The 27,835-nt window shown below is 34.0% G+C and overlaps 2 protein-coding genes across 2 annotated transcripts in view; one reads left to right on the top strand and one right to left on the bottom strand.

The window, feature by feature from the left end:
* LOC134702381 (WD repeat-containing protein 48-like) overlaps window positions 1–23,730 on the top strand; it is a 37,693-nt gene extending 13,963 nt beyond the window's left edge. The window contains exons 5-18 of the mRNA XM_063563287.1: window positions 8,977–9,106; window positions 10,471–10,661; window positions 11,453–11,557; window positions 12,041–12,160; window positions 14,119–14,187; window positions 14,534–14,624; window positions 15,827–15,924; window positions 17,308–17,415; window positions 17,711–17,810; window positions 18,555–18,626; window positions 19,750–19,955; window positions 20,431–20,507; window positions 20,927–21,119; window positions 21,973–23,730. Coding sequence (XP_063419357.1) covers window positions 8,977–9,106; window positions 10,471–10,661; window positions 11,453–11,557; window positions 12,041–12,160; window positions 14,119–14,187; window positions 14,534–14,624; window positions 15,827–15,924; window positions 17,308–17,415; window positions 17,711–17,810; window positions 18,555–18,626; window positions 19,750–19,955; window positions 20,431–20,507; window positions 20,927–21,119; window positions 21,973–22,071 — 1,659 coding nt within the window. The 3' untranslated portion in view covers window positions 22,072–23,730. The remainder of the gene's footprint in view (window positions 1–8,976; window positions 9,107–10,470; window positions 10,662–11,452; window positions 11,558–12,040; window positions 12,161–14,118; window positions 14,188–14,533; window positions 14,625–15,826; window positions 15,925–17,307; window positions 17,416–17,710; window positions 17,811–18,554; window positions 18,627–19,749; window positions 19,956–20,430; window positions 20,508–20,926; window positions 21,120–21,972) is intronic.
* Window positions 23,731–26,528: 2,798 nt separating this feature from the next.
* Window positions 26,529–27,835, bottom strand: part of LOC134702392 (intermembrane lipid transfer protein VPS13B-like) — a 74,375-nt gene continuing 73,068 nt past the window's right edge. Inside the window, exon 50 of the mRNA XM_063563296.1 lies at window positions 26,529–27,539. Coding sequence (XP_063419366.1) covers window positions 27,228–27,539 — 312 coding nt within the window. The 3' untranslated portion in view covers window positions 26,529–27,227. The remainder of the gene's footprint in view (window positions 27,540–27,835) is intronic.

Here is a 27,835-nt window from a genome sequence, read left to right on the forward strand (position 1 = left end):
TCTTATTACAGGATTATGTGAAGGCACTAGCTTATGCCAGAGATAAAGAACAGGTAGCCTCAGCAGGATACAGTTAATGTCCTTGTTTATTTCTTATTACAGGATTATGTAAAGGCACTAGCTTATGCCAGAGATAAAGAACAGGTAGCCTCAGCAGGATACAGTTAATGATCTTGTTTATTTCTTATTACAGGATTATGTGAAGGCACTAGCTTATGCCAGAGATAAAGAACAGGTAGCCTCAGCAGGATACAGTTAATGTTCTTGTTTATTTCTTATTACAGGATTATGTGAAGGCACTAGCCTATGCCAAAGATAAAGAACAGGTAGCCTCAGCAGGATACAGTTAATGTCCTTGTTTCTTTCTTATTACAGGATTATGTGAAGGCACTAGCTTATGCCAGAGATAAAGAACAGGTAGCCTCAGCAGGATACAGTTAATGTCCTTGTTTCTTTCTTATTACAGGATTATGTGAAGGCACTAGCCTATGCCAGAGATAAAGAACAGGTAGCCTCAGCAGGATACGGTTAATGTCCTTGTTTATTTCTTATTACAGGATTATGTGAAGGCACTAGCCTATGCCAGAGATAAAGAACAGGTAGCCTCAGCAGGATACAGTTAATGATCTTGTTTATTTCTTATTACAGGATTATGTGAAGGCACTAGCTTATGCCAAAGATAAAGAACAGGTAGCCTCAGCAGGATACAGTTAATGTCCTTGTTTCTTTCTTATTACAGGATTATGTGAAGGCACTAGCTTATGCCAGAGATAAAGAACAGGTAGCCTCAGCAGGATACAGTTAATGTCCTTGTTTCTTTCTTATTACAGGATTATGTGAAGGCACTAGCTTATGCCAAAGATAAAGAACAGGTAGCCTCAGCAGGATACAGTTAATGTCCTTGTTTCTTTCTTATTACAGGATTATGTGAAGGCACTAGCTTATGCCAGAGATAAAGAACAGGTAGCCTCGGCAGGATACAGTTAATGTTCTTGTTTATTTCTTATTACAGGATTATGTGAAGGCACTAGCTTATGCCAGAGATAAAGAACAGGTAGCCTCAGCAGGATACGGTTAATGTCCTTGTTTACTTCTTATTACAGGATTATGTGAAGGCGCTAGCTTATGCCAGAGATAAAGAACAGGTAGCCTCAGCAGGATACAGTTAATGTCCTTGTTTATTTCTTATTACAGGATTATGTGAAGGCACTAGCTTATGCCAGAGATAAAGAACAGGTAGCCTCGGCAGGATACAGTTAATGTTCTTGTTTATTTCTTATTACAGGATTATGTGAAGGCACTAGCTTATGCCAGAGATAAAGAACAGGTAGCCTCAGCAGGATACAGTTAATGTTCTTGTTTATTTCTTATTACAGGATTATGTGAAGGCACTAGCTTATGCCAGAGATAAAGAACAGGTAGCCTCAGCAGGATACAGTTAATGTTCTTGTTTATTTCTTATTACAGGATTATGTGAAGGCACTAGCTTATGCCAGAGATAAAGAACAGGTAGCCTCGGCAGGATACAGTTAATGTTCTTGTTTATTTCTTATTACAGGATTATGTGAAGGCACTAGCTTATGCCAGAGATAAAGAACAGGTAGCCTCAGCAGGATACAGTTAATGTTCTTGTTTATTTCTTATTACAGGATTATGTGAAGGCACTAGCTTATGCCAGAGATAAAGAACAGGTAGCCTCAGCAGGATACAGTTAATGTCCTTGTTTATTTCTTATTACAGGATTATGTGAAGGCACTAGCTTATGCCAGAGATAAAGAACAGGTAGCCTCGGCAGGATACAGTTAATGTTCTTGTTTATTTCTTATTACAGGATTATGTGAAGGCACTAGCTTATGCCAGAGATAAAGAACAGGTAGCCTTGGCAGGATACAGTTAATGTTCTTGTTTATTTCTTATTACAGGATTATGTGAAGGCACTAGCTTATGCCAGAGATAAAGAACAGGTAGCCTCAGCAGGATACAGTTAATGTCCTTGTTTATTTCTTATTACAGGATTATGTGAAGGCACTAGCTTATGCCAGAGATAAAGAACAGGTAGCCTCAGCAGGATACGGTTAATGTCCTTGTTTATTTCTTATTACAGGATTATGTGAAGGCACTAGCTTATGCCAGAGATAAAGAACAGGTAGCCTCGGCAGGATACAGTTAATGTCCTTGTTTCTTTCTTTTTACAGGATTATGTGAAGGCGCTAGCTTATGCCAGAGATAAAGAACAGGTAGCCTCAGCAGGATACAGTTAATGTTCTTGTTTATTTCTTATTACAGGATTATGTGAAGGCACTAGCTTATGCCAGAGATAAAGAACAGGTAGCCTCAGCAGGATACAGTTAATGTTCTTGTTTATTTCTTATTACAGGATTATGTGAAGGCGCTAGCTTATGCCAGAGATAAAGAACAGGTAGCCTCGGCAGGATACAGTTAATGTTCTTGTTTCTTTCTTATTACAGGATTATGTGAAGGCGCTAGCTTATGCCAGAGATAAAGAACAGGTAGCCTCAGCAGGATACAGTTAATGTCCTTGTTTATTTCTTATTACAGGATTATGTGAAGGCACTAGCTTATGCCAGAGATAAAGAACAGGTAGCCTCAGCAGGATACGGTTAATGTCCTTGTTTATTTCTTATTACAGGATTATGTGAAGGCACTAGCTTATGCCAGAGATAAAGAACAGGTAGCCTCAGCAGGATACAGTTAATGTTCTTGTTTATTTCTTATTACAGGATTATGTGAAGGCACTAGCTTATGCCAGAGATAAAGAACAGGTAGCCTCAGCAGGATACAGTTAATGTTCTTGTTTATTTCTTATTACAGGATTATGTGAAGGCACTAGCTTATGCCAGAGATAAAGAACAGGTAGCCTCAGCAGGATACAGTTAATGTCCTTGTTTATTTCTTATTACAGGATTATGTGAAGGCACTAGCTTATGCCAGAGATAAAGAACAGGTAGCCTCAGCAGGATACGGTTAATGTCCTTGTTTATTTCTTATTACAGGATTATGTGAAGGCACTAGCTTATGCCAGAGATAAAGAACAGGTAGCCTCAGCAGGATACAGTTAATGTTCTTGTTTATTTCTTATTACAGGATTATGTGAAGGCACTAGCTTATGCCAGAGATAAAGAACAGGTAGCCTCAGCAGGATACAGTTAATGTTCTTGTTTATTTCTTATTACAGGATTATGTGAAGGCACTAGCTTATGCCAGAGATAAAGAACAGGTAGCCTCAGCAGGATACAGTTAATGTCCTTGTTTATTTCTTATTACAGGATTATGTGAAGGCACTAGCTTATGCCAGAGATAAAGAACAGGTAGCCTCAGCAGGATACAGTTAATGTTCTTGTTTATTTCTTATTACAGGATTATGTGAAGGCACTAGCTTATGCCAGAGATAAAGAACAGGTAGCCTCAGCAGGATACAGTTAATGTTCTTGTTTATTTCTTATTACAGGATTATGTGAAGGCACTAGCTTATGCCAGAGATAAAGAACAGGTAGCCTCAGCAGGATACAGTTAATGTTCTTGTTTATTTCTTATTACAGGATTATGTGAAGGCACTAGCTTATGCCAGAGATAAAGAACAGGTAGCCTCAGCAGGATACAGTTAATGTTCTTGTTTATTTCTTATTACAGGATTATGTGAAGGCACTAGCCTATGCCAGAGATAAAGAACAGGTAGCCTCAGCAGGATACAGTTAATGTTCTTGTTTCTTTCTTATTACAGGATTATGTGAAAGCGCTAGCTTATGCCAGAGATAAAGAACAGGTAGCCTCAGCAGGATACAGTTAATGTTCTTGTTTCTTTCTTATTACAGGATTATGTGAAAGCGCTAGCTTATGCCAGAGATAAAGAACAGGTAGCCTCAGCAGGATACAGTTAATGTTCTTGTTTATTTCTTATTACAGGATTATGTGAAGGCACTAGCCTATGCCAGAGATAAAGAACAGGTAGCCTCAGCAGGATACAGTTAATGTTCTTGTTTCTTTCTTATTACAGGATTATGTGAAAGCGCTAGCTTATGCCAGAGATAAAGAACAGGTAGCCTCAGCAGGATACAGTTAATGTCCTTGTTTATTTCTTATTACAGGATTATGTGAAGGCACTAGCCTATGCCAGAGATAAAGAACAGGTAGCCTCAGCAGGATACAGTTAATGTTCTTGTTTATTTCTTATTACAGGATTATGTGAAGGCACTAGCTTATGCCAGAGATAAAGAACAGGTAGCCTCAGCAGGATACAGTTAATGTTCTTGTTTCTTTCTTATTACAGGATTATGTGAAAGCGCTAGCTTATGCCAGAGATAAAGAACAGGTAGCCTCAGCAGGATACAGTTAATGTTCTTGTTTCTTTCTTATTACAGGATTATGTGAAGGCACTAGCTTATGCCAGAGATAAAGAACAGGTAGCCTCAGCAGGATACAGTTAATGTTCTTGTTTATTTCTTATTACAGGATTATGTGAAGGCACTAGCTTATGCCAGAGATAAAGAACAGGTAGCCTCAGCAGGATACAGTTAATGTTCTTGTTTATTTCTTATTACAGGATTATGTGAAGGCGCTAGCTTATGCCAGAGATAAAGAACAGGTAGCCTCAGCAGGATACAGTTAATGTCCTTGTTTATTTCTTATTACAGGATTATGTGAAGGCACTAGCCTATGCCAGAGATAAAGAACAGGTAGCCTCAGCAGGATACAGTTAATGTCCTTGTTTATTTCTTATAACAGGATTATGTGAAGGCACTAGCTTATGCCAGAGATAAAGAACAGGTAGCCTCAGCAGGATACAGTTAATGTTCTTGTTTCTTTCTTATTACAGGATTATGTGAAGGCACTAGCCTATGCCAGAGATAAAGAACAGGTAGCCTCAGCAGGATACAGTTAATGTTCTTGTTTATTTCTTATTACAGGATTATGTGAAGGCACTAGCTTATGCCAGAGATAAAGAACAGGTAGCCTCAGCAGGATACAGTTAATGTCCTTGTTTATTTCTTATTACAGGATTATGTGAAGGCACTAGCCTATGCCAGAGATAAAGAACAGGTAGCCTCAGCAGGATACAGTTAATGTTCTTGTTTATTTCTTATTACAGGATTATGTGAAGGCACTAGCCTATGCCAGAGATAAAGAACAGGTAGCCTCAGCAGGATACAGTTAATGTTCTTGTTTATTTCTTATTACAGGATTATGTGAAGGCACTAGCTTATGCCAGAGATAAAGAACAGGTAGCCTCAGCAGGATACAGTTAATGTCCTTGTTTATTTCTTATTACAGGATTATGTAAAGGCACTAGCTTATGCCAGAGATAAAGAACAGGTAGCCTCAGCAGGATACAGTTAATGTCCTTGTTTATTTCTTATTACAGGATTATGTGAAGGCACTAGCCTATGCCAGAGATAAAGAACAGGTAGCCTCAGCAGGATACAGTTAATGTTCTTGTTTCTTTCTTATTACAGGATTATGTGAAGGCACTAGCTTATGCCAGAGATAAAGAACAGGTAGCCTCAGCAGGATACAGTTAATGTTCTTGTTTATTTCTTATTACAGGATTATGTGAAGGCACTAGCTTATGCCAGAGATAAAGAACAGGTAGCCTCAGCAGGATACAGTTAATGTCCTTGTTTCTTTCTTATTACAGGATTATGTGAAGGCACTAGCTTATGCCAGAGATAAAGAACAGGTAGCCTCAGCAGGATACAGTTAATGTTCTTGTTTCTTTCTTATTACAGGATTATGTGAAGGCACTAGCCTATGCCAGAGATAAAGAACAGGTAGCCTCAGCAGGATACAGTTAATGTCCTTGTTTATTTCTTATTACAGGATTATGTGAAGGCGCTAGCTTATGCCAGAGATAAAGAACAGGTAGCCTCAGCAGGATACAGTTAATGTCCTTGTTTATTTCTTATTACAGGATTATATGAAGGCACTAGCCTATGCCAGAGATAAAGAACAGGTAGCCTCAGCAGGATACAGTTAATGTCCTTGTTTATTTCTTATTACAGGATTATGTAAAGGCACTAGCTTATGCCAGAGATAAAGAACAGGTAGCCTCAGCAGGATACAGTTAATGTTCTTGTTTATTTCTTATTACAGGATTATGTGAAGGCACTAGCTTATGCCAGAGATAAAGAACAGGTAGCCTCAGCAGGATACAGTTAATGTTCTTGTTTATTTCTTATTACAGGATTATGTGAAGGCACTAGCTTATGCCAGAGATAAAGAACAGGTAGCCTCAGCAGGATACAGTTAATGTCCTTGTTTATTTCTTATTACAGGATTATGTGAAGGCACTAGCTTATGCCAGAGATAAAGAACAGGTAGCCTCAGCAGGATACAGTTAATGTCCTTGTTTATTTCTTATTACAGGATTATGTGAAGGCACTAGCTTATGCCAGAGATAAAGAACAGGTAGCCTCAGCAGGATACAGTTAATGTCCTTGTTTATTTCTTATTACAGGATTATGTGAAGGCACTAGCTTATGCCAGAGATAAAGAACAGGTAGCCTCAGCAGGATACAGTTAATGTTCTTGTTTATTTCTTATTACAGGATTATGTGAAGGCACTAGCTTATGCCAGAGATAAAGAACAGGTAGCCTCAGCAGGATACAGTTAATGTTCTTGTTTATTTCTTATTACAGGATTATGTGAAGGCACTAGCTTATGCCAGAGATAAAGAACAGGTAGCCTCAGCAGGATACAGTTAATGTCCTTGTTTATTTCTTATTACAGGATTATGTGAAGGCACTAGCTTATGCCAGAGATAAAGAACAGGTAGCCTCAGCAGGATACAGTTAATGTCCTTGTTTATTTCTTATTACAGGATTATGTGAAGGCACTAGCCTATGCCAGAGATAAAGAACAGGTAGCCTCAGCAGGATACAGTTAATGTTCTTGTTTATTTCTTATTACAGGATTATGTGAAGGCACTAGCTTATGCCAGAGATAAAGAACAGGTAGCCTCAGCAGGATACAGTTAATGTCCTTGTTTATTTCTTATTACAGGATTATGTGAAGGCGCTAGCTTATGCCAGAGATAAAGAACAGGTAGCCTCAGCAGGATACAGTTAATGTCCTTGTTTATTTCTTATTACAGGATTATATGAAGGCACTAGCCTATGCCAGAGATAAAGAACAGGTAGCCTCAGCAGGATACAGTTAATGTCCTTGTTTATTTCTTATTACAGGATTATGTAAAGGCACTAGCTTATGCCAGAGATAAAGAACAGGTAGCCTCAGCAGGATACAGTTAATGTCCTTGTTTATTTCTTATTACAGGATTATGTGAAGGCACTAGCCTATGCCAGAGATAAAGAACAGGTAGCCTCAGCAGGATACAGTTAATGTCCTTGTTTATTTCTTATTACAGGATTATATGAAGGCACTAGCCTATGCCAGAGATAAAGAACAGGTAGCCTCAGCAGGATACAGTTAATGTCCTTGTTTATTTCTTATTACAGGATTATGTAAAGGCACTAGCTTATGCCAGAGATAAAGAACAGGTAGCCTCAGCAGGATACAGTTAATGTCCTTGTTTATTTCTTATTACAGGATTATGTGAAGGCACTAGCCTATGCCAGAGATAAAGAACAGGTAGCCTCAGCAGGATACAGTTAATGTTCTTGTTTATTTCTTATTACAGGATTATGTGAAGGCACTAGCTTATGCCAGAGATAAAGAACAGGTAGCCTCAGCAGTAGTATTGTTCCGATGATCGGAATAAGTCGGAAATCAGTTGGTTGGGACTGGCGATGTCGATAATCGATTTGGATTTTGTTCAATCGATTGTCGTTAAAGTTTCCGGACTTTGAGCTTGTCAACTTCCGGTCCGTTTATTGTTTGCATTTCATATGCGCAGTCAAACAATATTAACAAAAAATATCAGTCGATGACATTAACAATGTCATACATCCTATAATTAAAGAAATAACTAATTTCCTTCTTTATAAACGTGACAAAAAGCATTTGCAGATTGATGGAATGGTATTTAAGATTAATAACTTTGTATGAAATACTTTCTTTCAATTCCGGAACTTGTTACTTGAGAGCGTACAAATAATTCTGATTTTAGACAAAATAATTCCGTTGCTTCATTAAAACGTGTTGCAAGTTGCCTTTTATTAATGTGTTATCCATTTGTAGCATCAAAAACGTCATATTCCTTTCCAGATTGCTTGCCAAACATCGTTTACTTTTGTAAATTTTCCGAAATTTGTCCGCCATTTATAAAAATATAACAATCACGAATCGGATACGGTTCAACTATGTAAAAATTCCGCATTCTTGCAATTATAAGTTCAGACACACGAATGACACAATTGAAAGAAAATAATGATTACAAAAGTAATAAAAGCGTTCTACACGAATTAACAGACATTGGCTTAATACCCATGTTTACTGTAAAATGCAAATGCATTGTTTTATTTTTTTCTGGTAATTTTAAATTTCTAAAAGTAAAAAAAAACTTTATATATCTTTTCCTAATTTGAAGCATCCAAATGTTCATACAGCTATGTTATTGATTTTTTTTTGCGAGTTTCACCATTGAAATTTAGAAATGTTAGTGTCACTGTTGGTAATTATGAGATAAAATATGTTCAATATGAATCTTGATTCTTATTAATTCATTGTTTTAACTGCTGAATAGATAATTATCAAATGTACTAGAATTATAATTTAGTAGTAATCATGCCAGAATATGAAATGGAAACAAAAGATCAAATATGAATACTGGTATATAAACTCTGCAATGATATGGATATACACATTAGACAAGTACAATGAGACTAAATGCATGATTTTCTTTTAAAAAAAGAGGTCAAGGTGTTATGATCCGATTATAACCGATAGTCGGTTGGTTGCTGTCAACTGATTGTAATAGATAATCGATTGGTAATTTCAACCGATTATCCAACACTACTCAGCAGGATACAGTTAATGTTCTTGTTTATTTCTTATTACAGGATTATGTGAAGGCACTAGCTTATGCCAGAGATAAAGAACAGGTAGCCTCAGCAGGATTAGATAGGGCCATTTTCCTGTGGGACGTTAACACACTGACAGCTCTTACTGCTTCAAATAATACAGTTACAAGTAAGTCTAATTAAAAAGACATAAATCCAGCATTTACATATACCTCACACTTTATAAATACTAGAACACACCCGTTATATCGCGGGTACGTGACTGAATTAAAATATATAACTATGCGTATGCCTTATTTTAGTATTGGTATTGTCATCTGATAAAGTCATGCCGATTATAAGATGCACAGTTTTCTCTACTTTCAAAATTTTTCTGTTTGAACCCGTCGACCTGAAACCTATCAATTATTGATAATATTAATAATTTGGAAAACAAAAGGGCCTTGAATGGAGTATCTTTTACTCAACAGTATACAGCAAAATTATAAATACACCGTTAGGTGGTGCGCCTATCAGGTACGGAATGTACAGATAAGGTAATAGGTAACAGGTGAATATACTATTGGTATCGCTGTCGGATTCGATCCGGAACTTCTTAATTATTGGCAATATTAATTACGTGGAAAACAAAGGGGCCTAGAGTGGTGTAATTTTTAATCAACACTATTGTACTATATTAGTTATATGTAAAATCATATTCTTTGATTCATCGTACTTACGTGATGACGGCTGACAAATTGGACCTAGTAATTTTAGTATTATAGATATCCTTCCCATTGTCATTGACACCCTATATCTCATTAACATACAGCCAACATGTCCTTGTCATATACCCCACATGTCCTTGACAAATACCCCACATGTCCTTGACAAATACCCCACATGTCCTTGACAAATACCCCACATGTCCTTGTGACATACCCCACATGTCCTTGACAAATACCCCACATGTCCTTGACATATACCCCACATGTCCTTGACAAATACCCAACATGTAATTGACATATGCCCCACATGTCCTTGACAAATACCCCACATGTCCTTGACAAATACCACACATTTCCTGGACATGTGCCCCACATGTCATTGACAAAATACCCAACATGTCCTTGACATATGCTTCACATGTCATTGACAAATACCCCACATGACCTTGACATAAACCCCACATGTCCTTGACAAATACCCCACATGTCATTGACATATACCCCACATGTCCTTGACATATACCTCACATGTCCTTGAAATGTGCCCCACATGTCCTTGGCAAATACCCCACATGTTCTTGACAAATACCCCTCATTTCATTGACAAATGGCCATCATCTCTATGACATATATATACCCCAAATCTCTTTGACATTTACCTCATACATATAGGAAGATGTGGTATGAGTGCCAATGAGACAACTCTCCATCCAAATTACAATGTATAAAAGTAAACCATTATAGGTGAATGCCTTCAACACGGCACAACAAAAAACAAGCTATAAAGGCTCATGGTTGTTAATTGACATAATTTTGTATATTTCAGCATCAAGTTTAAATGGAAATAAGGATTCTATCTACAGCTTAGCAATGAATCCTCCGGGTTCTGTCATAGTGTCAGGGTCTACCGAAAAGGTGTTGAGGGTTTGGGACCCCAGGACGTGTCAGAAACTGATGAAATTAAAGGGTCATGCTGATAATGTAAAGGCTTTGGTCCTAAATAGAGATGGTACTCAGGTGAGTAAGGTTCCACATCACGAAGTAAAGGCTGGGATTGAATTTGGGGGTAATTGCCCCAAACATCAAGGGATGGGGGGCAAAAACAAGCATACTTCTAGTTTCCAGAGTCCAGGCAGTAACTTTTTTTTAAAGTGTATGGATCTCTCTAAAGTTGTACTAAAAGGTTCTATACTACAAAAGGAAGGCTGAGTTTGGAGGTAATTGCTCCAAAAGGGGGGGGGGGGGCAAACAGTTGGAGGGTGAATTTTATTGAAGAATGAACAAAAAATGATAGATTAATGACTTTTTTTGCGATTTCAGAAAAATATGCCTACAGATATGAATACCTGATATCAGAATGTGAATTATTATTGTAATACACATCCAATGGCATTATTCACAATAATAAAACGCTGATTATACTTTCACAATTATAAAACGCTGACAATACTTTCATACTAATAAAATGCTGACAATACTTTTTGAATAATAAAATGCTGACAATACTTTCTCACAATAATAAAACCCTGACAACACTTTCTGAATAATAAAACGCTGTCAATACTTTCTGAATTTCCAGGACTTAACAATCCTGTTATGTATGTCTCATCACTAAGTCTATTTATATTTGAGTTCTGACACCTGAGTGTTCCAACATCCTGCTTTCACCAACATATTTTCATGGTCCCAAAATATGCCTATCTTTGCAAAATAACCTGAGTATTCTGACACCCTGCTTTTTTCCTGGTTTCCCTGTAATAGTAATCATCTTAGTATGACTACAATATTTGTTTGTGAATCTGTTTCAGTGTTTGTCTGGTAGTTCTGATGGAACAATAAGATTATGGTCTCTAGGACAACAGAGATGTGTTTCTACGTTCAGAGTACATGACGAGGGGGTTTGGACCTTACAGGTATGTGAAAAGGGACTTAATTGTATTTTAAGGTCGGTCCCTTATAATGCTTATTTATAGCAAAGTTACAAGACTTTCTAAAACTTCATTCAATGTGTCAAATGTAAAAGTCATGTGTGCAAGTTGTCAAAGTTGTTTTTATTGCACACTGATGTGTTTTTCCTCACATTAAATGAAAATTTAATTTACATATGCTTTAAAATAACCTCTGTCAGTTCTTTTTTTCCAACTTTTATAATTCAAAATCAATTTGAGAGAGTAAATTTAAAAGATGTGATAGTTTTGCAGCAGAATCTGCTTACCCTTCCGGAGCACCTGAGATCACCCCTAGTTTTTGGTGGGGTTTGTGTTGTTTATTCTTTAGTTTTAGTAAATTTAAAAGAAGTAATAGTTTTGCAAGCATACTCATTATAGTGTATATGTTAAAATGAGCTCTTTTTTCTTAATTATTACATTATTAATATTTTCTGTGATTATTTCCAGGCAAACGATTCATTTTCTGTGGTGTATTCTGCTGGACGTGACCGTAGAGTGTGGGCAACAGACATCAGAAATCCAGAATATAGAACTCTTATTTGTGAAGAGAAGGCACCAGTCTTAAGGGTATGTATTAGTTACTAACAGGAAACCAGAGTATAGAACTCTTATTTGAAAAGAGAAGGCACCAGTCTTAAGGGTATGTAGTAGTAACTAACAGGAAACCAGAATATAGAACTCTTATTTGTGAGGAGAAGGCACAGTCTTAAGGCAGGGTTCTCGTTAAGACGCATGGAAATCGAGCTGGACGCGTCATTTTTGAAACCCGTGAGTCCCTGGGACGCGTCCTGATTGTATCCCCTGAGTTCCAGAAACATCGTTTTGCCTAGAAGATTAATGATCATTAATGATATGACATTGTTTTGACAAGAAACTAAACCGGAAGTCGATGTCAAAACATCGATGTGATGCGTAGATCAATATTTTTGACAGCTGATAGATTTATAATTTACATTATTTACATTGTCTGCATGGTTGAACAAGCCAATGAACGGCGATCATGAGACATTTCTCAAATTGAAAAGTAAAAATTCTTTGGAAACTATTTTTTTTAAATACAAATGCATGACTGTACCTTAAATGAAGTGAATATAAATCCAAACTAAATTATGAAAAGCAGAATAATCCAGAAAATAAATGAATTGCTTGACCACATGGTTTGTTTTGTTTACAAATATGTCACATGATCATTTTAGGCGGGAAAAATACTTGGGAAAACACCTTAGTAATAGACAACTCTGTCTGGATATTAATAGACATTCAAAATAAACAGATGATATGGTTGTGCCATGAAAGTAGTAAAATTTGGTGTATAAATTCAATCTACACTAATTTAATTGGGAAAAGGGGGTTGAGGGGAAGGGGTTAATTTGTAAATTTTTTATTTTTTTTTAATTTTAATAAATTTTGTTAACTAAAAAAGACAAGACAAATTCTTTAACTGGGTTTATTATTAAATAGTCCATTCATATATATAAAAAAAAAAAAACCCAACTAAAACCCTACCTATCACCCTGATCTTTTTAACGGAACTCTGGCTTTGGCAAACCAAATTGTTTTTCAATGTGGCCCCACATCAAGGATATGATATAGACCCAGAAAGAAGTCTGTTACATGTATATTTTGAACAATAACTATTAAGAGGTCATATTTTTTATTGATTTAATAAAATCTACCAACCCGACACACATGGTTTAAGTTGTATTTCGTCAAATTTCATTATTTTATGACACAAAAAAAAATACATTGCATCCTGGACTCATCAAAATCTTATGGGACTCACCATTTCTAAAAGTGATGAGTCCCAGGACTCACCATGAAAAATTCCTAGTGAGAACCCTGTTAAGGGTATGTATTAGTTACTAACAGGAAACCAGAGTATAGAACTCTTATTATTTGTAAGAAGGCACCAGTCTTAAGGGTATGTAGTAGTAACTAACAGGAAACCAGAGTATATAATAGGTCCTACTTTCCAGTATGAATAGGTTCGGGGAAAAAAATACATGGTAAGGTCAATAAAATTTCGATTATTTGTTTTATGAAAACCCCTGTATTTTTTCACAGCCAAATGTCTAAACTCACATTGCATGAGGAATCTGAGCTCCGAGGTGAATACTGATGATTAGTTAATGATATTTGGAATGTAGTTGTATAATTATGGCACGTCTTATTATCATGGAAAATATTTATTTATATAAAAATTGAAAACCGTCTGGAGTTGTGTATAATCCGCACCCCTTGTATCTAATAAATATTTTGGGTTAACAAGTGCAGACTTTACAGGACCAAATACCGTAATTAACATGTTGACTTGTTATCGGCTTTACTGATCTTTGATTGGTTTATTTTACAGCTTGAATTATCTAATAGTAACCAATTATACTTAACATGTTGACTTGTTACCTGTTTTACTGATCTGCGATTGGTTTATTTTACAGCTTGAGTTATCCAATAGTAATCTGTTTTACTTTGTACTACTTGACTGGTTACCCACTTTACTGATTTTTGATTGGTTTATTTTACAGCTTGAATTATCCAATGTAGAACAACCATCATTATGGGTAGCAACAACAGATTCCTGTATCAAAAACTGGGTAAAGTATCATTGTTTTGTTTGATATTAAATTGGAAATTTATGGAAAATTAATATTAAGATTGTACCTTAAAAAAAAGAAAGATAAAATGAAAAAATGAAAATATAACTAAATATTTCTTAAATGTCATTTTGAAATTTATACAAAAGAACTATGAATCAGGAAACATCAAAGATATAGATAATAAAATCAATTTAAAAAATAGCTATAGGTAATAAATATTAATTCCAAAATAGCTTCTTTTGCTTTGTACATATTTATTGCTGTTACAATTGTCCTACTTAAATGCACATGTATAGCCTTTTCAGAAAGGTTCCAATTATTTATTCTATTTATATATTTTTAGCCTTTACAGAAAGTTTCCAAGCGAATGTCAGGTGGTTACGACAACGATACAGTTTCACCTATTTATACACAACCAGATTTTACCATTAAAGGTAGACTATAAACCTGTTTGCTCTCTTGGTATTAAGCTGAATTTTGTCTCTAAATGACCTAAGATCTACTCCAAATAACCTTATGACGTCAAACAACAATCACTTTTTAGTTCACCTGGCCCAACCAAGTGAGTTTTTCTCATCACTTGGCGTCCGTCGTCGTTAACTTTTACAAAAATCTTCTCCTCTGAAACTACTGGGCCAAATTTAACCAAACATGGCCAAAATCATTATAAGGGTAACTAGTTTCAAAAATTGTGTCTGGTGACCCGGCCAACCAAGATTGCCGCCATGGCTAAAAATAGAATATGGGGGTAAAATGCAGTTTTTGGCTTATAACTCAAAAACCCAAGCATTTAGAGCAAATCTGACAAGGGGTTAAATTGTTTATCGGGTTAAGATCTATCTGCCCTGAAATTTTCAGATGAATTGGACAACTGGTTATAAGGTTGCCGACCCTGAATTGGTAATTTTAAGGAAATTTTATTATAGATAGAGATAAACTGTAAAAAGCAATAATTTACAGCACAGTAAGATCTAAACTTAATCAACATGACCAATATGGTCAGTTGCCCCCCTAAGGAGTTATTGCCCTTTATAGTCAATTTTTAACAATTTTTATAATTTTTTTTAATTTTTACTACTATTTTCCACTGAAACTACTGGGCCAATCATTATAGATAGAGATAATTGTAAGCAGCAAGAATGTTCAGTAAAGTAGGATCTACAAACACATCACCATCACCAAAACACAATTTTGTCATGAATCCATCTGTGTCCTTGGTTGAATATTCACATATACTAAGGTGAGCGACAAGGGCTCTTTTGAGCCTCTACTTTTAATTGTTACGTCAAAATGTTTTGAATTGTAATGTCAAAGTTTAAGGGAACCTATGTGATTTTGCGTAATGGCGGACAAATTTGCATACAAATTCTTTTTTCACCCTTTTTTCCAATTCTATATCACATTTATACCATAATCATGATAATAAGGACAAAAAAAGTCTTTTATTCTAAAATTACATGTCAAAATGTTGTGATACTTAAGTCGATTGATGAATTTAATATCTTTAATGCTAGATTTGTTTAAGTTTATCTTCTTTTACCTCAAGGATGACTGTAAACAAAGTGTATGATAGAATATAATGTATTTATAGGATGACTGTAAACAAAGTGTATGATAGAATATAATGTATTTATAGGAGGGTCCAGTATTAGACAGTATTATGTATTGAATGACAAACGACACATTCTGACCAAAGATACTGACGATCATGTGGCATTGTGGGATGTCTTAACGGTATGTTTTTGAAAACTAGAATATGTGGCATTATTAGTGTCTAGAATATGTGGCATTATTAGTGTCTGTAGAATATGTGGCATTATTAGTGGCTGTAGAATATGTAGCATTATTAGTGGCTGTAGAATATGTGGCATTATTAGTGGCTGTAGAATATGTGGCATTATTAGTGTCTGTAGAATATGTGGCATTATTAGTGGCTGTAGAATATGTGGCATTATTAGTGGCTGTAGAATATGTGGCATTATTAGTGTCTGTAGAATATGTGGCATTATTAGTGGCTGTAGAATATGTGGCATTATTAGTGGCTGTAGAATATGTGGCATTATTAGTGGCTGTAGAATATGTGGCATTATTAGTGGCTGTAGAATATGTGGCATTATTAGTGTCTGTAGAATATGTGGCATTATTAGTGGCTGCAGAATATGTGGCATTATTAGTGGCTGTAGAATATGTGGCATTATTAGTGTCTGTAGAATATGTGGCATTATTAGTGTCTGTAGAATATGTGGCATTATTAGTGGCTGTAGAATATGTGGCATTATTAGTGTCTGTAGAATATGTGGCATTATTAGTGTCTGTAGAATATGTGGCATTATTAGTGTCTGTAGAATATGTGGCATTATTAGTGTCTGTAGAATATGTGGCATTATTAGTGTCTGTAGAATATGTGGCATTATTAGTGTCTAGAATATGTGGCATTATTAGTGGCTGTAGAATATGTGGCATTATTAGTGGCTGTAGAATATGTGGCATTATTAGTGGCTGTAGAATATGTGGCATTATTAGTGGCTGTAGAATATGTGGCATTATTAGTGGCTGTAGAATATGTGGCATTATTAGTGTCTGTAGAATATGTGGCATTATTAGTGTCTGTAGAATATGTGGCATTATTAGTGGCTGTATAATATGTGGCATTATTAGTGGCTGTATAATATGTGGCATTATTAGTGTCTGGTGTATGTTTAAGACTTCATAAAGGCATAATAAGGTCATAAATATTGTATGCAACTACTGCATATTTGGCTAGGAAAACTAAAATCACAAAAATACGGAACTCTGAGGAAAATTCAAAACGGAAAGTCCCTAATCATATGGCTAAATCAAAATCTCAAACACATCAAACGAATGGATAAAACTGTCATATTCTTGACTTAGTACAGGCATTTTCTTATATAGAAATTGGTGAATTGAGCCTAGTTTTATAGCTAGCTAAACCTGTCATATGTATGACAGTTACATCAAATTCCACTATATTCATAAAACTTTATATAGGTCAGTTTAAGTTTCCTCTAGTTGATCTGATGGGAACCTGATCAGACAAGATTTAAAAAAAACAAAAGGAATAAAGCAATCATTATTTCTTTTATATATTTCTTTTAGGCCAGGAAAGTGGAAGATTTAGGAAAAGTAGATTTCGAAGATGAAATAAAGAAAAGATTTAAGATGGTTTATGTACCAAACTGGTTTACTGTAGATCTGAAAACAGGGGTAAGTCTGAAAACAGGGAGAAGTCTGAAAACAGGGGTAGGTCAGAAAATAGGGAGAAGTCTGAAAACAGGGGTAAGTCTGGAAACAGGGAGAAGTCTGAAAACAGGGGTAAGTCAGAAAATAGGGAGAAGTCTGAAAACAGGGGTAAGTCTGAAAATAGGGAGAAATCTGAAAACATGGGTAATTAAATGTTAGAAATCTTTGCCATTGAATGACATTGATAATAAATGTTCCAAATTTCTATTTGTCGTAACCATGCACTCTTATTAATTTATATTATTGCTATGTTTTACAGTTATTAACGATACACTTGGATGAATCTGACTGTTTTGCTGCCTGGATGTCGGCCAAAGAACTGGGTCTAGTTGCTGCTAATGAAAGTACAGATACTAAATGTAAGACCAGTTATTTTTTTGCCAATTTTTTTTTTTATTACCGACAGTGGACTTCCACCAGAGTCTGTACTGAGGACAAAACTTGATACTAAACAAATATAAAAACCTTCAATGAGCAGGTGTTTATTGTCACATGTGAATTATCATAGAGTTGATTGTCATAATTATATCTCTGTTTCACTTAAACTCAAACAAATCTTTCTCATGATTTGATCTGATGTTCCTGCCAAACAAATAAAACAGCTGACATTCCTCACAATAAAAGGAAGGGTGACACTGATACTGAAAATAAAATATGATTAGACCAAATTATGGTCTTCTCTTCTTCATAAATAAATCTGTAAAAACAATTAGTATGAAAACCAGTTTCTGAAAAAAAACCTCCATTTTCCCTTTCAAATTTCATCTGAATCTGATATAAAACATAAAAATCAGAAGATGTGGTATTATTGACAATGAGACAACTTTAAACCAGAGACCAACTGCATAGCAAGCCCTGACATGACACTGTAAAAATTAGGATGTTCTATACGGTAAGTAATAAGTTTAAGGTACAGCCAAACAAAATCTTTGTACCTTAGGATTTTGTAAAATCGGAGGACATTGAATTAAAAAACAACAAACATTCTTATTTTCTTGGAAAAAATACAGACATTTAAGTGGATATATATTTTGTTTAAACAGAAATTGTGTAACGCAAGCCTTCAATTTTGATTACTAAATAATATCTTGATTTATTTTCAGTAAATATTGGTCAGCAGCTTCTTCAAGCATTACTGGAACACTGGCCTAAAACACATATATTTGAAGGTCAAGGTAAGGTGACACTGGTCTTAACATGTAAGTAGATAAGGTCACACATCAAAGGTCATTTAAAGATATAACATAAAACACCGATATTTGTAGTTCAGGCCACACTTGCTTTAAACACGTGTATTTGCCAATGAATCATAATTTAAAGGTTAAGTCAATTGTCATTGTGAAGGTTAAGTCAATTGTAAATATTCAAGCCCAAAGATATCTATTATCAGTAGAAGAAATCAGATTAGATTTGAAAATGAGATAAAAATAAAAATCATGAAGGATTTGAAAAATATGAATTCAAAAAGAAAAAAAAATCTTTTTTCAAATGTTTACAGGCAGCCGAGAGACGTATTGTCGCAAAGTCGCGGTCACTATAAACAAGGATGAAAAGTCAGTGTTTACCTTGGGCTAAATATAGTTCACATGAATTCAGGTCACTGATTAGTTGTCTCTTTAAAGTCAGAATGCATCGTTTCTTTTCAAAGATAACAAGAGAGACGTTCCGGTGGCCATTGAAGGATAACAAAACGGATTATTATATGAATAAATCTCCTTTAAAAGTAAATGGATTTTAAGCATAAGGTAATGAAAATAAAAAAAAATAACATAAAAAAAAAAGAAATTTCTTCGAGATTTTTTTTTCTTTCTTTAATTTCATACATAAAAAAATGGTCATTTGAAAGATGAAATTAGGTGCCAGGAGATTGCGAGAATGCAGGATTTTGCTCTATTTGTACCAGAGCTTCTGGGGGCCTTGAGCAGACCCCCTGCCGTAAGGCACCAAGCTTACAGCTCATGTTACAGCCGCCTATAATTTTAATTCAGCCTTCTACTTCAATTTCAATGGAAAGCCCTGTGGCAGTGCTGAATACATTACTTTTCAAATTTGACATTAAAATTGGTATATTTTTTAAATAATTCATCGTTTCTTTTATGTAAGTGAGGTGAAATGTTTTGCTTTTACATAAATTATTTGTACTCCTGTCATATTCACTGAGGTTTAATGTCGAGTATTGATATACTAATACCCTACACAACAAAATTGCAGAGGGTATAATGTTTTTGACCTGTCCATCAGTCCTGTTCTTGGTCATATTCACTGAGGTTTAATGTCGAGTATTGATATCATTTACAGATAATATAAATGGTATGATGACAGACAGTGGCGCTGGTGACGCCTGTCAACCTTACTTCTGTGTTCCTGGTCATACACCTGTGATATTCTGTGAGGTTGGAGGCCGAGCTCTATTCAGACTACTAGCCAGAGATGCTGGTGGTGATACAGAACAAATGTTACTGAATGAGACAGTACCTTCCTGGGTGGTGGATGTTGTCGTTCATGTAGGTCAACATCTTAATTATTTATTTTTAGAAAAATGCAAGTGGTCTTTCTAAAAATGTGTATTGTATACAGTGTTAGAAGCATATTCAAAATGATTTTTTTTTGTACAGAATATTAAGCATTGAAATGTTTTATTTGAAATTTTCTCATTTTGTATTTGACAGAAAAAAGATACTTTTATTAAGGTTTCAAAAGTTTATTTCATCTTAATGTCACAAAGTCCCTTGAAAATATTCAAGCGATAAAAAGAAAGAGATGACTGCTTTGTAAAATTAAATCTTAGACAATTAGATGGTTTTTTTTTGCATTGAGCATGAAAACAGTTGATGTGTCAAAGTCTCAACACAATTAGAAAATTATGCACCTGTAGGAGGGCTTCATCTGGTCTCTAAACCATTATGTTTACTTGTTAAGCGAAAATCATAGACTTCAGACATTGTAGCTTATAAGAAAAGTGACTTTTGTATTTTTCAGAGAAATACACCAAAATCCAACAAGATACCATTCTTCTTACAACCTCATCCCTGTACTGGTATTAAAACAATCAAAAAGTAAGTGTTATATATCTTCACTACCTACCATTATTTCTGTCAACATACATCTTACAATCTCATATCCTTAAACAATTTAAATACTAAAAATTATAAAAGATGTTTTTTATCGTCTCTGCAGAACAACAGTGTGTTTTATTATACCACTCAAGATAATTTATTCATGCCCAAAAATAAAAATAATCAGATAAGACTCATTAGAGCTATAAAAATTATCACCTGCGGGAAACAGAATCATCTGAGTACCAAGATATAAACAAACCGTTCTCTAGGAAAAAGGTTTAAAACTCTTATTCACTGATGCAACTGTCCAAATTCCCTTCAGTAATTTGTTGTCTTCTCCTACCAATGACCTCTAAAGTATTTTATCTTCTAGACCTCTACATTATGTTTGTCATGATTTCTATATTCTTTTACAGAGACAGATTGTCAGCTAGTGATATGATACAGGTCAGAAAGGTCATAGAGCATGTGTATGAGAAAGTTCTTGGTCAGGGGTCAGAAACTGGGTCACAGTCAGGAGGGAACGGGGGAGGAGAGAAAACAGAGAAAGAAAAATCATCAGATTCTGCTATGACAGAAGAGAAAGTAGAATTATTGTGCAATGAACAGGTAAAGTGAAAGTAGAATTATTGATCAATGAACAGGTAAAGAGAAAGTAGAATTATTGTGCAATGAACAGGTAAAGAGAAAGTAGAATTATTGTGCAATGAACAGGTAAAGAGAAAGTAGAATTATTGTGCAATGAACAGGTAAAGAGAAAGTAGAATTATTGTGCAATGAACAGGTAAAGAGAAAGTAGAATTATTGTGCAATGAACAGGTAAAGAGAAAGTAGAATTATTGTGCAATGAACAGGTAAAGTAGAATTCTTGTGTAATGAACAGGTAAAGAGAAAGTAGAATTATTGATCAATAAACAGGTATGGCACTGAAATTAAATGACATGATAAAAAATATCATAATTTGTAATTGTAAGAGGCAAATGACATTGTATTTCATTGATCAACATCCAGTAAAGCAAGCAGCAATTCTTAAAATAAAATGTTAAATTTTTAAATGTATCAAAATCAACAAAGTAGCATGATTTAACTCTAAATTCCAGAATACTCTTAACATTTTGTTGTTTCAAACAGAAGTTCATACTTTTGTTAATAATTAATTTATTCAGATTTTATGAAGAAACAAATTCTATCTAATGTCTTCCAACAAGGAAAAACATTAGTCAAAGGGAAATAACTCTTGAATTTATTTACACCAATCATGAATCAATGTAAAAAACAAACAAAACTATTTAAAGACGGTCATTAGAAAGGAGTATACTCATACAGATTTTTAATAACAAATGGAATTAATATTTAACTTGAATATTTTGTTTGTTGAGTCTGTGCTTTTTGTGTTTCCTCATCCTAGCAGGGCTTGGTAAGCAAATTTGAGTTCCACTTTCTCATACCTTTTTATTTTCAGGTCTTGGATGCCAACATGGACTTAAGGACAGTGAAACATTTCATCTGGAAACAGAGTGGAGATCTAACTTTACATTATAGACCCATAACTAATAAATGAACACTAAACACTAAATATATAGTAAAATGAATTTAGTCAGAAATTCACAATATGGGAGATCTCATCAGTGTTACAAATATACATTAAAGACCTTTGTAATATTTAGTCAGAAATTCACTAAATGTTAGATCTTATCAGAGCCATATATATACCTGAAACCTTAGTGATATTCACTGAGGTTAAAGTTGGAGAACTGATATTGTTAAACCTTTAGAACTGATGTAGAAATCTCATACTAAAGATCTTTGGGGTATTCACCGAGGTTAAAGTTGGAGGACTGATATTGTGATGATGTAGAAATCTCATACAGAAGATCTTTGAAGAAATGTTTGTGCAATAGAACTGTTGTCAGACCAGGGAGTTATGTGGATGTAAGACATGGTAGATTGACAGCAGATACATTGTATATTTACTATAAGTCTGATATTGAAAGTTGTTAAATGTATGTAACTTTTTATTATATTTGAAGTATATAGTTAGAAGTGAGCAATGCACCAGAATGTTTAAGTTGACAGTATAGCTTTGGAGAAAGTTGATCGGAATAGATACTGAGGAACCCTTAATGTATCTTAGTGAAAATTATTACAAGAAATCTTATTATTTGTTACATCTATCTATTAACCCAATGGACTGTGCAAGTACTCATTAACACATGGAGTTGTAGGCTCTTATTTAATCCTCCCGTATAATTATCTCTTTTAAATCTGAGGATAGCAGTTAAAAAAGATTCATGCTGCTTGTCATTTTTGAAGATGTCTATAAATCTATATACACTTTATTCTGATAAACCGGTGTAGGTACAAAGGTACACAGAGAAGAACATAGACATTATACAGTAATATAAATCTGAAAATTTCACAATTTTAGTATTTTTGAAGCATAGTTTTTCTTTATTATTTTTGTCTTATCTAATAAAATAGATTTTTTTTTTGGGCAACAATTTTAACCTGTTAGAATGGATTTCTGTTTTATATATTAATGACTGTGAATGGTCAGGATCAGATTAAATTGTTTTATCAAACTATCCCCTATCAGAAAAACATCATAATTATGAAGTCTATGCTTCATGAACTTCTCCCTCGTTTGTCAAAACTGTTTTGTATTGAATGAAATGTTACATTTTATGTTAGTCTTTTCAGTCAAGATAGTGTAGTGTCATTAATTTAAAAAGAGTCATTATAATCAGATTCTGGTACTATAAAGTGGGAAATAGTTGTGATGGGTTTATTATTTTCCTACTTTTTCAATGAAGATAAAATCTTGGAAAAAAAGAATTGAAATATTTTATTTGGAAACATTTTCGTGTGGATTAACAATAATTTAATTATAAATGAACTAGAGAGATCATAGATATCTTGATCAATTCATTTAGTAAAAAGTTCTGTAAAACAGAAGATCTTAATTGTATGAAGGCTTTGTTATATTCACTGAGGTTCAGTTTGAGAACTGATCTTGCAATCAAGATTATGCCATGAAAATATCCTCTCCTTTTAAGTTGATTGTTTAGGAAGATCAGAAGATAAGACAATAAAATACCCAGAAAACTCAGCAAAATTTATCCATTTATAGTTTAATTAATGGTACACAGACTGAAGGCATTAATAATTTGTTGTTAATATTTGTTTTATTTTGTTATAAATAAATTATTTATTTTAATTACATTGAGTTTAGTTATAGATTATTTCTTTTGTTAGTAGACATGACTAATTCTAGTATAGTACAGAATATAATACTGATCAGCTTGTCATTTATATTTGTTCATATAAAGATGTGGTAGAGTGTTGTATAAAAAAGAAGATGTGGTATGATTGCCAATGAGACAACTATAGGTCACCGTACGGCCTTCAACAATGAGCAAAGCCCATACCGCATATAGTCAGCTATAAAAGGCCCTGATAAGACAATGTAAAACAATTCAAACGAGAAAACTAACAGCCTTATAAATGTAAAAAAAAATGAACGAATAACAAATATGTAACACATAAACAAACGACAACCACTGAATTACAGGCTCCTGGTAAGTTGTGTCACAAATTGGCACTCATTATGTTTCTGTCATTCTGATTAAAATCCTACTACACTTCTCTACATGGTATAGTGAGTATTCTCACACATGGTGCTAGAGTTCTAAAAACAGATTTATGATATTTAAATAAAAAGATGAGGTATGATTACAAATGAGACAACTCGCCACGAGAGACCAAATGACGTACATAGAAGTTAACAGGTATAGATAGGTTACCATACAACCTTTAACAATGAGCAAAACACCAATCACACATATTACAGTTAACTTTAAAAACAGTTTCTTCAGATTTTTTTATAAGATTTTATAGATTATTTCTTGACCTTCCTTTATCAGAAAACATAGATCCAGATTGAACTTTGGTGGTGTAACTTATACCATTCTAGAGTTATGCTCCTGTAAAAAGAATTTTGGTGGCATCACCTTTACTGTTCTAGAAATATGTCTATATATTGTTATATGCAAATCATCATCAAATGCAAATGGAATCATCTGTGACATATGGACTCATTCACGATTTATTGTTTACTTCTCGTAGTATTATAGTGTCTTGTTGTTACATTTTATAAGTGTCTTGTTGTTACATTTTATTAGTGTCATCTTGGTACATTTTATTAGTGTTATGTTTTCCAAATTGTGTCATATCTTGTTTGTGTCATATATTCTTTTTATTAGATTGCTGTTTATTATTACAGTACATTCATTCTTTTCCATACAAATAACAGCAGAACGAGTATTTAAATAATTTATTTCTCCTCTTCATAACAGCAGAATATCTTCCCTCATAATAATTATAATAAATAACATAAAAATCATACCTTTACATTAAATGTAGGTTTATCTCAATTTAATAGAATCAAACAAGGGAGATAATACACAAGAAGTAAAGGGAGACAACACACAAGTTATTTTGAATGAAGTTTTGTTTGTTGTCTTTGTATGACCAGCATACTGTAATGATCTACAAACTGACCCCCCCCCCCTTTTTATTACAAGAGGTTGTGTAAGTTATTAACTTTGCACATTACTTATACCAACGTAACATATGATACAGTTAATGGTATAGTTTCATTTACATAAATATTTGGTATATGAGATTGGTAAATGTAAGCACATGTGGAGGAGTCAACATACATTTTGTGTACGAAGTGGGACGTCTGGTTTTAGAGGATTTCTTTCGTTCAAGCACATGACAGCTGTTTCAGAGGTTATACGTCGGTTGGACTTCTTCTAGTTTTACTTTTAGCATGCCAACATTTCATTTTTATTTCAAATTGTTGTATTATCAGTCAATGTTTACAAACTCCCGATGTACTAAATTCCATAGAGGATGTGTATTCGAAAGTTGAATTTGCGCATGTGCGTACTTGGATAAAAATAGAAGGAAACTTTCAGAGGCTCGATATGGGTAAATTTACCCTGATTCTATATTTGGTAATAGTTTTCATTGAAATAAAGTTTATTTGAGGTTTATTTAATGAAAGCTGAATAATATTGGTAGTACAAAGAAGTAACATGTTGTTGGAATGAAAATACAAGATTCTTATTGTTACTTAAGAGACGGCGAATTTCGCGCCACTCTTAGCTGTAACTATGGGGACACCATAGGAACAGCTAAATTTTAGCAATTGCTATAGCTACATAGCATCGTAATATAAAAACAAGAGCGTTTGGCTTATTCGAGGTTCTGGGATTCGACAATCAAAGAGGATAGGACATACGGGAAAAATTACAGAATTCACAAAAAGAAAAGGTACAGAGAAAATTTATTTTATCTAATAACTTTAATATAAAAACATATATATTTTATAGCTTATTTAAGCTTTAAAATTACTTTACTGAGGTGATTCTCACAATTTATTACAAATTTCAAGAAGAAACAAGCTATTCAGGACGAAAATATAAATTTATACTTCAACATTAAAGTGACTGAAGTTAGTTCTAGTCGGACATAATTCCGAAAAGAGAACATTTGCGTACATATATTTATTCATATACGGGGTTAATCTCGATATATTGATTTGATATAAGGCTCGAATAATTGGTACAAGGCAGACTAACCCGTTTTAAAAGATTAGCTCATGAAGTCAAAGTAAAGAAAAAGACAACAAAAGAACAAATTAACTTTATTGTAACGTTTGAAATCCTGTCATAAAAATAGCATTAGAAGTCAAATAAATCATATATTGTATACATGTATTACATTATTTCTCGATTTGATTAACATATTTTCCTAGTCCCATGAACCACATCCTTATTTTATTAGTAGAGTTAAATGTGTCACGTACACGCTACCCAAACCCGTGACAATACTTTAACATAAGTTTAGTTACACTAAACTGTCCCATAGGCCTAGGACATTGGTTTAACATCACAACATAAGAATAAGAAGCACTCAATCCCCATCATTTTCTTTTAAACTTTTTTCTGATCACTAAATTAATTAAGATAAAACAGAGTGTAGCCATGGTACCAAGTTAACCATTACTCTCCTAACTTATTATTTACATTGTTCTCTTATCAACACAAACATACACATTGTTATTTATAAATTACAAAAGGAAACAAACAAAATCAATTGGTTCAAAAAAAGATAAACAATGTGACCCCCCTCCCCCCCCAAAAAAAAACACAACAAAAACCCAATGTTATTCTACAAAAGATTAAGCATTTTCACCCTCCAAATTTAATGAAAAACTGTTATGTTGGGCTCGAAACAATAGACACTGCCCGAGTCCAGGTTTACTCGGACATAATGTACTGTTGCAAACCAACAATGAATGTTTCTTCCAAAGAATCAACTCATCAAAATCACATTAACATAAAATATATAATTACTGCATAGAAAGCAAAAACATATAGCAAAATTATTAAATAAATAAACATAATTAATAAACAAATACAAACATACAAACATTATCTTAACAGTTATATTATGATATAAATTTTTGTCTCCCCCATTCTTGCCATGTGGTGCTTAAAAAATATCTGCACAAAACTTTGAAAATTAATCGAATATTTACTATGAACAAAACAGAGCCCATCAATGGATCAGCTTATAAAATCACAATGCATCTCTTATGTATAAAAAAAATTGTACAAATAAGTTTGTCTTTTAACATTTTTTACTTTACAAAATAAACCCTTTCCCGGATAATTTCAGTTTAGTAGCATTGAAAATTGCAATAAACACATCTTTAGAGTATGGGTCTATAAGAAAATGATATTCTGGAGCCAAGCTAGGTCTACATGTATTGGACAATGATGGTGATATAGGTCGACTGTCTTCTCCCGATTCTACAGATTCTGATGGGGACACTTGTGGGAAATCTGATATTTCATTGGCTGGATTGAGATTTAGTTTGAGAGAAATATCTGGTCTGACAAATTCCGATGTTCCGTCAATAAAGGCAGCTACTCGGTCTTTGTTTTCTTTTTCAGTCTGAAAAGATTAAAACTACAATTAAGATGGCATACATTACGCAAGTGCATATATGACATGTTTCTGTCTTATTCATCAACCAAAAGGCTAGAATCATATTACTGTATTTTTATGAAAATAAAATGTATACACCAAAATGGTCTTAATTGCGCTCATTCTTATCATATACTTCTGTCTTTCATATGACATTTACCTGTGTAAATTGACCCTGTATAAACTTGAAACATGTCTTAACTGGCCTAAAATCTAAACTCCCTTTTTAAAACTGTGTATTCTGAATAAAGTAAAAATCTTGG

This window comes from Mytilus trossulus, unplaced genomic scaffold (genome assembly GCF_036588685.1).
Source record: "Mytilus trossulus isolate FHL-02 unplaced genomic scaffold, PNRI_Mtr1.1.1.hap1 h1tg000445l__unscaffolded, whole genome shotgun sequence".
In the NCBI taxonomy this organism is placed as follows: Eukaryota; Metazoa; Mollusca; class Bivalvia; order Mytilida; family Mytilidae; genus Mytilus; species Mytilus trossulus.